Below are 11,129 nucleotides of genomic sequence, written 5' to 3' on the forward strand. Positions count from 1 at the left end.
TGTTTAATATAAGTGTATCACCTATATCAGATTGCTTGATGTCTTGGGGAGGCAAGGGAGGGAAATTGTAAGGCAAAGAAACAGGATGTGAGCGTGACAAAGGCGATATGGTGCAGGGTGCTGGATTGAAATCCAAACTAAATATTTGAATTCAACAAAAATGGTGGCCCCAAGACAAGATGACTACCAAAAGACAATGTTAACAGCTTGTAGGGCACTTTTCTGAATAGGAACAGCTACCTGCTAACTTGGAGGGAAAACTGAGCCAACACACAGTTGGCAACAATGGAGCAGAAAAGGAGGGGGCAGCTTTCAGAGATCTGGTGTACAGCACTGCATTTATTCATCTGGGCCAGAACATTCCGCAAACATCAGGACTGTTTCACTGAAAATAATGAGGAGGGGTGGCTAGGTGGTGCAGTGGATAAAGCACCGGTCCTGGATTCAGGAGTACCTGAGTTCAAATCTGGCCTCAGACACTTGACACTTACCAGCTGTGTGACCCTGGGCAAGTCACTTAACCCCATTGCCCCTCAAAAAAAAAAAAAGAAAAGAATGAGGAAATTCAGAAGTTGCTAAACGAAAAATGAGAACTCTCATCAACCCCTGACAAGCTATTGACTATTACTCATATGGAATTCAATACCCCTCTAGCCAAACTTCCAACTGAATAAAAAGTTTGAATTCCATTATGCTTCTCTCATGTGGCAAAACACCTGATATTAATGCTATTCCAGCTAAGATTTATAAGGCAGGCAGTCCACTGCTCATACAAAAGCTGACTAAAATATTCTGGATTATATGACAAGGGGAGGTTATCCACCAGGAGTTCAAGGATGTCTCCATTGCCCATCTCAGTGAGAGAAAAGGAAATGGCAATTGAATTGTCATGAGCCTGTCATTCACTCCTTTTGGTAGGCATACAAGCTCATTGACTAGATTAGTTTTGATTGCAAAACCTATACCAAACTCATGTCATTCCCCTTCACTGTGTCCATGCCAGAAAAAATATGCATTCAGCTTTATCTTTGGTAAGCTGACCTTCATTTGCCAGCCTTCTTTCACTCAGGGCTGCTATGTTGAAAGAGAAAAAGGCAATAAATTTAAAGAAAATGAAAAATATATGCTTAAATCTATACTCAGGGCTCATCAGATCTCTCTCTGGAGGTCGAAAGCATATTTCATTATACATCCTTTGGAATTTTCTTGGATTACTGTCTTGATCAGAGTAGCTATGTCTTTTACAGTTTATCATCATTAAAATATTGCTGCTATTATGTACAATGTTATCCCAGTTCTGCACACCTCATTTTGCATCAGTTCATATGTCTTCCCAGTTTTCCCCCAAATTACTCCCTTTATAATTTCTTATAGCACAATAGTATTCCATCACAAACATATACCACAACTTGTTCAGCCATTCTCTAATTAATGGTCAGCCCATCAGTTTCCAATTCTTGCCACAACAAAATGAGATGCTAAGAATATTTGTATATATAGGTCTTTTCCCCTTTTCTTTGATGTCTTTGGCAAACAGACCAGTGCTTAAGGACATGACTAAATGGTATTGAAAATAACATATTTAAAGGAAAAATATAATAAAATAATCTTAGTATTTAGATTATTTATACACAATCCAGTTAAAATAGAACTGAGATGTGAGTTCTGAACCTATACAGGCTATGAAAAACAACATGTGGTAGAGAATACAGCACTGGGTTCAAATACCACTTCTAAGTCTTCATAACTGTATTTTTATTCCCAACACCATTTAATATCTCAAAGGCTCAGTATACTTGTCTGTGAAATGGGGTTACTATAAGAATTAAAAGAGATGATGCATGCAAAATGATTGGCAAATGCAAAATCACTTTCTAAAAGTTAGCTATTACTATTATATAACATAAAAAGAAAGGAAGCATCACAATATGGAGAGCATGAAATGATTCTTTCCTGCATGTGTTATGTAGAATTAACACAAGAAAATTTCATCAGTTCAGCAAATAATATAATAAATATATAAATCTATTCCTAAAGACAAAACTTTGACCATTAATTTGTTCTGGTTAATCTCTATAACTGGATGTCAATATGCCCTTCACCTTTGTGAGCCACTTGTTAATGTTTAGATTTTACGCTCTTTTAGTTTCTTTCTCTGCCAAGTCTCTTCCCTAAACAAATTCTTTTATCAGGTTCTCTAAGTGAATCAGATAGTCACAGTCCAGAAGGATTTCACTTTAGACATTCTCTCACACACCCACACATGCTTTCTTTTTTTTCTCACCCTGTCTTCCGAACACTTTGTGTCTCTCACTAAATTAGTGCTCAAAAGCAACTCTGTGCTTTTGACACTAGTGTGATTAAAACATATTGCCTTCCTTCCTCTTGACTATCACTCAGAGAGAAGTACTCTAGCATAAGCAGCAGCACCAGAAAAGAAGTAACAAAATGTTGTCATTCAAGGCATTGCTTTTGGCTGTTTTGATTTCAACTGGTAAGTCCAAATAACAATTTCAGGAATTTACTTCATATTTTCAAATGCATTTTAATGTTTTTCTTTTTCAATCACAGAGACAGCCCCAACCAGGCTCTTTAAGTTACCTGTTAAAAAGGACAGCTTAGTGATACATGAATTTCATCTACAAGTTAGATCTTTAAGGAGGAAAAGGGAGCATGGGAGCATCAGAGAATTCCTTTGAGTTATCTTAAATTTAGGTAAAAAATCAGAAATTGATAAAAAGTTGTTCTTTAGATTCAGCAAATGTATTGTCCACCAATATTTTAAATTTATTTTTGAAAAATCACCAGTGCTGACTAATGTGCTTTGAGGTGACAGATTAAAGCCCTTATGCTCATTTTGGTGTCACAGTTGAAAAGACTCATGCCTAACTTTGTAATTTATCTCTTAGCTGTGGTTTAACTTTTTTTTTTTTTAGTGAGGCAATTGGGGTTAAGTGACTTGCCCAGGGTCACACAGCTAGTAAGTGTTAAGTGTCTGAGGCCAAATTTGAACTCAGGTACTCCTGACTCCAGGACCAGTGCTCTATCCACTGCGCCACCTAGCCTCCCCCTGTGGTTTAACTTTAAAATCAAAATGTTCAATTATCTAAATTATGGTGGTGGTATTGTTTTGTTTAATTATCAAGATTGTCTCATTGAGTGGAATTGTGTTGGGCTCAGTGTCAGGAAGACCTCAATCTAAATCTTCTCTCTGTCGCATGCTTTTATCACTTAACCTCTCAATGGACCAGTGGACTTTCTAAAATTCCTACTTTCAGAGAAGGTGCCAATCTGAATTGGTGGAAGAAATTTATAACCTGGAATCCAATGAAACCACAGGTTCAGTTAAAAAACACACACAAACCTCAGGGTCTTGAGTAACAATGGCTCCATGATATGATTTGTGAAATTCAGTTTCATTTGTTATTATCAGATTTTTCTTCATTTCTTTCCATATGACATATATTCTTTATTACTAGTACTTCTTTAACAGTATTGAGAAAAAATATCTTTTTAATGTGTAAATTGTAAAATTCATCTTTTTTCTTATTAGTTTTTGACATTTAGAAAATTCATGATTAGCTTAAATCTTAGTGTTGACTATTTTCATTGAAATCACATTTGAGTGAATTTGATTCTTAAATTTTTGCCTAGTACTGAATTCACTTTTTTCTTCAGTTGCCAAATATGATTTAGTCATTTGTTTAGCTCTACCTATTTCCATGTTTGCAGATGCTAAGAATGTTTATGCAATTCACAATAAGCTGTGTTGATGAAGTTGTTTATTGGTTTAGAATTTGTTAGCCTCCATAAATTCATTCTTTTCATGCTTTGTTTGATTCATTTTCATGAATGAACACTGTAGCATTTCAAAGCTATCTCTTAGCATTTCAGTATTATTTCTTTTTTTAAATCATTACTCTGTACACTAGATACAGAATAAGTCTCATTATATCAAACGATTTGTTCTATTTATAATCTGAGACAAATTAGTGTTGAAGACAAATGGTTAAAAGGTAAGACCACAAACAACCAGACACTCTGGCAAATCAATATACTTGAAAACACTTTGAATGTCATTATTAAACTTTGTATCGTGGAAAGTAAAAATTTATGTCACAATTAAGGGTGAACCACCAACTTATTCTCTGAGGAGATAGAATTTGAATGATTATTTGAATAACTAAAGACCAAGGTGAGAAGGAAGGAACATGTGTTGTTCAGTTTTGTCCATATTTTTCTGATCTCATGGTCCATAGCATGCTAAGTCCTTCTGTCCTCCACTATCTCTTAATGTCTGTTCAAGTGCATGTTTGTTGCTTCCATGACACTATCTATCCATCTCATCCTCTGCTGTTCCCTTTGTCTTTTGCCTTCAATCTTTCCCAATATTGGGGTCTTTTCCTATGAGTTCTGTCTTCTCATTATGTAGCCAAAATATTTAAGCTTCAGTAATTATCCTTCCAATGAATAGTCTGAATTAATTTCTTTAAGTATTTTGACTTATTTGATCTCTTTGCTGTCCAAGGGACTCTCAAAAGTCTTTTCCCAACATCATATTTAGAAAGCTTTGATTCTGTGAACTCAGCTTTACTTATAGTTCAACTATAGTCCAACTCTCATAGTCATACTGGAAATACCACAGCTTTGACTATACAGTCTTTGTTGGTAAGGTGATCTCTATGCTTTTTAGTATGCTTTTCCAGATTGGCCATACTTTTCCTTCTAAGGAGCAGCTGTCTTTTAATTACATGGCTGTATTCACCACCTGCAGTGATCTTTGAATCCAAGAGCCCAAGAAAGGAACATCCTAAGCAAAGAAAATAAGTGTCCCATTTCTACTCTCTTTTTCAGCATTGGCAGGACAATGGAATAGCATATGTGCTGGAAATCCTTCTAATATTATCAGGACCTGTGATATACATGGATGTGGACACTATGGTGCTTATAGGTATGGGCTGCCAGATTTACAATGGATATTAAGGCTTCAGTGCTGCCTCCATGCTATCTTCATCTTTTATTTTCACAAGATTGTCTTGTTTAGTTCTATTTTTAGGAAGTTATTGGACTCTGACATAATACTCAGAGATGTAACTACCTGCATTGTTGTTCCTGGAGTAAATTTCAAAAGCCTTAATGCCCAGACCAGATATAAAATTTGGATTAGGGTAATCCAAATTACCCTAATGGAAATGAGAAAGAGGTGTCAATTCCTCTGAATAGCAAAGTACAGTATCACCCTAGGTATCAGACTGGAGGTTTACTCTTCTACATCCAGTATTTGCTCATATGGATATTTATTCTTTTTTTTTTTTGCAGGGCAACGAGGGTTAAATGACTTGCCCAGGGACACACAGCTAGTAAGTGTCAAGTGTCTGAGGACGGGTTTGGACTCAGGTCCTTCTGAATCCAGGGCCAGTGCTTTATCCACTGTGCCACCTAGCTGCCCCCTGGATATTTATTCTTAATGACATATATGAACTTAAGAATATCAGCTATGCTACTGACATAACTTGGACAAAAAATGTTTCAGGCCATACACTTTTGTGAATTTTCTATAACATACAAAGACTTTCAAGGACTGACACTTTTCTGGTATCTGGCTTGCTATATTCAAGGCATCAGTCTATCCACTTCCACTACTCACAGCTAAATTAAAGTAACAACTCACTTATATGACAACCTCAATTATAGATAATATTTAAATACCAGAAAGGAAGGAGGAAAAGTTTCATGAACACCAAAGGTTCAATGTCTGTTGAGTTGTTTTTCAAGTTATTGCTGTTTAAAAGCATTAATTCTGAAAGAGGTTCTTGGTAAAGGCTGACACAACACTAACAGTCTTGCAACAAGAAAAATAGCAATTTGCTATAGCTCTTGAGTGCATTGTCACATTACAGTAGAGTGTAATGAATGGCAGACAGCTAAGTGGCACAGTAAATAGAGCACCGGGCCTGCAGTCGGGGAGACCTAACTTAAAATCTGGTCTCAGACACTTATTAGCTGTGTGACCCTAGGTAAGTCACTTAACTCCATTTGCCTCAGTTTCTTCATCTGTAAAATGACCTGTAGAAGGAAATGGCAAACCACTCTCATATCTTTACCATGAAAACCCCCAAAATGGGTCATAAAGAGACAGACACGACTGACAACAACAAAAAAAAACAACATAATAAGTGGCACTCACAGTGACTCTAAGTCATTAAGAAATGGTAAGTTGTCAGTTATCTTTAAGAAGAGAATTTTGCTATTTTCAGCAAAAAAGAGTTTGACCCATTAAAGAGGTAAACTTCAGTTATTTGGAAAGTGAACTTATGTAGAATACCTTCACAAATGCTAGAAACGTAAAGTGCTACTCTGCATGATTACACTAACAGTCGTTGTCTTTCCTCCTCCCCATGGCTATCACCTTCAAAAGGGGTCAAAACCAACAAATCAGGCATTCTTATCTCGGTTCCAGAGGCAAAAGAAAGCATGGTGGAGTGGATGTACAGTGTACAGATGGAGCAACTGTGTATGCCCCTTTCACTGGAAATATTCTTAAAGAAGCAAAACCTTATAGGAAAAATAATGCAATTAATGATGGCATACAGATATCTGGAGGTGGTAAGTAGGCTGAAGTACTGACTTAAAAGATATTTTTTCTTAAGGAGAAGGGTTGTTCTTGGAAAAGGTTTCAAATTGTTCTGTTGACAAAAAAAAAAAAAAAAGACAACAACTAGGATCAGTGGTTTGTAATTAGAGAGACATACTTAGCTTCAATAGAAGGAAAATGTTTCCTGAAAACAAAAAGTATCCAAAGTGAATAGGGTTAGATACACATAAATCTCCACTGCAGAGAAGTGAAGTTATATGACCACATCTCATGGATACATCAGAGGGGTTTCCTGCTCAGGTACAGGTTAAACTGCAAGGTCTCTGAGGTTCCTTCCAACTCTGACATTCTATGGTTTTATTTATTTCAGAGTGCATATCATAGCTAGACTTAGAGGGTTCACATCAAGGATTATTCATGTGGGACTTCCCCCAATGATACATGTTGCAAACTTTTTACAAAGTGGCAGTTGTCTTTGAGAGTTTCATGGGCCAAAAGTTTCTCAATTCTATGGCCAAACTGGACACTCTGAATTTCGATAAGCAGGACTCACAAACCATCATGAATTTCACATTTAAAGAGTTTCTAGCTTTGTAGGACCTATCAAAGGTTCTACTTTTTAGGCCTAAATTTGAAGATGCAGGGTCACTTTGATGCCATAAAGAGACAGATGAGTAGGTTTTTAGAAGTGTTTACTACTTTTTGCAAATGATAAAAATCTATGAAGTAAAATATATAAAATTATATACACATATATATGCCTCTCAGAAAGCAACCAGTTTTATGAACTTTCTTTGTTCATTTTCTTTAACATAGTCTACAAATAAGCAAGGCACATTTTATTGGTGAGTAGCATTATGTAGTGCAAAAAGCTAAGAAAGACTTGGATTTTTGTCCTGGCTCTTCTATTTCCTCCCTGTGCTACCTTGACTACGTCATATCACTTTCTACATCTCAATTTCCTCATGTGTCAAATGAAGATGATATCTGCCTTACATAGTTCACTATCATGAGAATCAAATAAGATTCAGTATTTCAAAGCATCTTGTAAATTGTAAAGTACTAAAACATTTTCAAGATACTATTTTTATCCTGAATTGTTCTAACATAGGTGATCATTTTTCCTCAGAAATGATGTCCATTAATTATATAAACATGAGGACCACTGTTAGCGATCATAACTATAATCTCGATATTTTTTAATGTTTAATCAAACTCAAATTTAAAATATTAATGTCTCTACAAGAACTGCATTGGTTTCTGGGGCTTTCAGGTTTTCTTTGTTATAACAGACACACAGAGCATTAAAACATGTTTTAACCATTTTCATGGAAATTAAAAAAAAAAATGAACCACACGCTTCTCTGCCCTCCTAAAAATAGGATACACTCAGCTGAATTTATACTTTTATAAAATATTCATTATGATTGAACGGTAACAGTGATGCCTTCAGCTCCAGATCACTGACCTTTGTTGTTTTTGTTGTTAATGAGTAGTCTTTCTTTACCTACTATAATAGAACAATCAATGCACCTATGTATAGGGATTTCAACCTACTTCTAATCTACTACTTAGTATCACAGAATCATAGATTTAGGGCTGGATGGACCTTACGTCACTGAAACCAACCCATCATTTTATAGCTGATCGATCTGAGACCCAGAGATATTATATGACTTTCCCAAGGCACACCTAGGATCCAAACCTGGTTTCTTCAACTGCAAACCAGTACTCTTTCCAGTGGGTTGTGGCTCTTCCTTATTTTTTAGACTTCTTTATCTCCCCCCACTCCACCCAAGGAGTATGGTTGTTTTTTTTAATCACTCTATAATGAGGCATCGTGATTTTAGGCTATTTCAAGGTCTTTTAGCTGGAATACAATGAATCGATGTCCACTTACTCTCTGATAATGAATTACAGAATTTTTCTAGAAGTTGAAGTCAAACTCAAAGATCTATGGTTTGTAATTAATTGTGATTTTATTGTACCTCTAAGTGTCCTGCTACTGGGAGGAACAGATCCAACTCAGTGTAATGAGTAATCCTATTGAATCATGAAAATTGAATTATTTTATTTTTCTTATTTTTTTTAGGTTTCTGTGTCAAGATATTCTACATAAAACCAGTTAAATATAGTGGTTCTATCCAAAAGGGAGAAAAACTAGGAGTCCTATTGCCTATGCAAAGAGTGTATCCTGGCATCCAATCACATGTACACATCCAGAATTGTGACCGGAGTGATCCTACTCGTTATTTGTAAATGGAAAGATGAAGGCAGACCTTTTTTTTTTTTTTAAACAACTGCAGCATATTAAACTTTCCCCTCTGCAATCTATTTTCTTTTCCTTGAACTCATTGTCACATAAAAAGCTAGTCACAGTGTATCAACATTTTGTTCACTCATTGATGTTAGAAAAGCCTTTCCCCCCTATCCTTTCTATCTGATTTATTTGCCACAGATGGGATTTTGGGTGCCTTTCCTTACTCCTTATTTTTCCCCAAAGCATATCTGAAATAAATAAATTAACCACACTTTATCTGTTGTGAGTTTTTTGTTTTGTTTTGTTTTGTTTTTGTTTTTGTTTTTTTTTAAGTGAGGCAATTGGGGTTAAGTGACTTGCCCAGGGTTACACAGCTAGTAAGTATTAAGTGTCTGAGGCCGGATTTGAACTCAGGTACTCCTGACTCCAGGGCCGGTGCTCTATCCACTGCGCCATCTAGCTGCCCCTGTTGTGAGTTTTTATCAAATCTGAAATAGAACTTTCATTATGACTGTATGTGCATGTTGTAAAAGATATTATATGCCTTGTATTTCTATTCCTTTTTCCCTCCCCCAAGTTCCTATCCTGTGCTATAATTATTATTATCTCTAAAATCCTTTTATTTTCCCCTTATCAGTGAACTTACTGAAAAAATGGCAAACCAAAGATTCCTTGGATTAAATTAATGGAGAATTGTATCTTCGATTAATAACACATATGAATGATGAGTCTTATTTTGTCCCAGTTTTGAACTTAAACTCCCAGAGGATGGGACTTTGAGGCCCACCCTGTTACAATGTCCTTGGAACAAATTAAAACACTTAAACAAAACTTTGATAATATGTGCAAAATTCCTCACTCATAATCACCTGCCTCTCTAACAAATGGAAGAAAATGTGTTTCATTAAACTGGTCTTTTGAGTATTTTGATACATATGGGAGCTTTCAAACTTTGACATCCTTGAAGAATATACTCAGTAGTGAAATTGCTGATTCAAAGAAGACAAAACCCATAGTGACTTGTCTCACATTGTTCCAAATCATCAAATCTATTTTTTCCTCATAGTCTAGTCAGATATTTTCTATCCTTTTTATTCTTATGAACTTGAAAAACCTCAATATATATATGAACATCTTGTTTTTTAAAAAATGGAAAATAGGAGACTGGATATGTAACCATGAAACTCCACCAAGTAAGATTTATCTAGGTTTGAAAATAAGGTATTATATGACTATTATAATAATAAATAATAAAATAAGGTATTAAATAACTATTATGCTTTTGGTTTCTATAAGTCCTTGTAATTCGATTAATTTTTCTTTCAAGCATTTAGATGCTCTGCCATTGTTTAAATATACATATATGCATATGTGTGCATATATATAGTATAAAATTTTTATATTATAGATTATATATATCACACATACACACATATATATCAAGGAAGCTACATTATGATTAAAGATACTATATATAGTGAAATACTATCCATACATATATGTAGTGAAATACTATCAACACTTTATATAGATATGTTATATATCTATATGTATAACACACATATATCCATATTTATATCTATATATATTATCTCTTCATAACACTTTATATCTATATCTATAATGTTGATAGTATTTCACTATACATTGGCATCTTTAAGCATAACATAGCTTCCTTGCTTATCTTTTCAGCCATAACTATTTAATTAATTCCATGTCTGAGATCATAACTGCTATCGCTACTTTGAAAAAATCTAACTGAAGCAAAATAAATTCACCTATAGTACCTCATTTTAACTCTGTTAATCTTTACATTTCTGGGTATGTTTTTTTTTTTTTAACAGTATGTTGTTGAATTCTGCTTTATAATCTAATCTTTTAAATGCCTCCAATTTATAAGTTAATTTTTCCCATTCCCATTTAGTCTTTTGAATGTCAGTCGTCTATTTCGGGTCATCATATCCTTTCTTATTTTCCTCTTTACAAAGAATAATGGGGCAAAAGAAAAGGAAACTGAAATAGTTTATTCCATCTCTGCCCTTCTTCTCTTCACTGATCTCAGGTTTTTCTACTTTCTTGCTCTTTTTAAAAAATATTCCCATTAAGACCCAAATTCTGAATGTGAAGGATCTTTTTCTTCCCTCTGTTGAATTCAATGAATTTTTACAACAAACTCTGTGTGTGTGTGGGCGGGGAAAGGAGAGTGAGTGTGTGTGTGTGTGTGTGTGTGTGTGTGTGTGTGTGTGTGTGTGTGTGTATGAGAGAGAGAGAGAG

General features: G+C 35.0%; 1 protein-coding gene across 1 annotated transcript; it reads left to right on the forward strand.

The window, feature by feature from the left end:
* Window positions 1-2,197: 2,197 nt before the first annotated feature.
* LOC122744112 (leukocyte cell-derived chemotaxin-2-like) lies at window positions 2,198-9,126 on the forward strand. Its single transcript, XM_043989479.1, has 4 exons — window positions 2,198-2,494; window positions 4,855-4,951; window positions 6,419-6,606; window positions 8,688-9,126. Exons 1-4 carry the CDS (start codon window positions 2,449-2,451, stop codon window positions 8,852-8,854), a joined length of 498 nt encoding a protein of 165 aa, XP_043845414.1. The 5' UTR covers window positions 2,198-2,448; the 3' UTR covers window positions 8,855-9,126.
* Window positions 9,127-11,129: the final 2,003 nt, after the last annotated feature.

The sequence above is a fragment of the Dromiciops gliroides genome, chromosome 2 (assembly GCF_019393635.1).
Source record: "Dromiciops gliroides isolate mDroGli1 chromosome 2, mDroGli1.pri, whole genome shotgun sequence".
NCBI classification, from domain to species: Eukaryota; Metazoa; Chordata; class Mammalia; order Microbiotheria; family Microbiotheriidae; genus Dromiciops; species Dromiciops gliroides.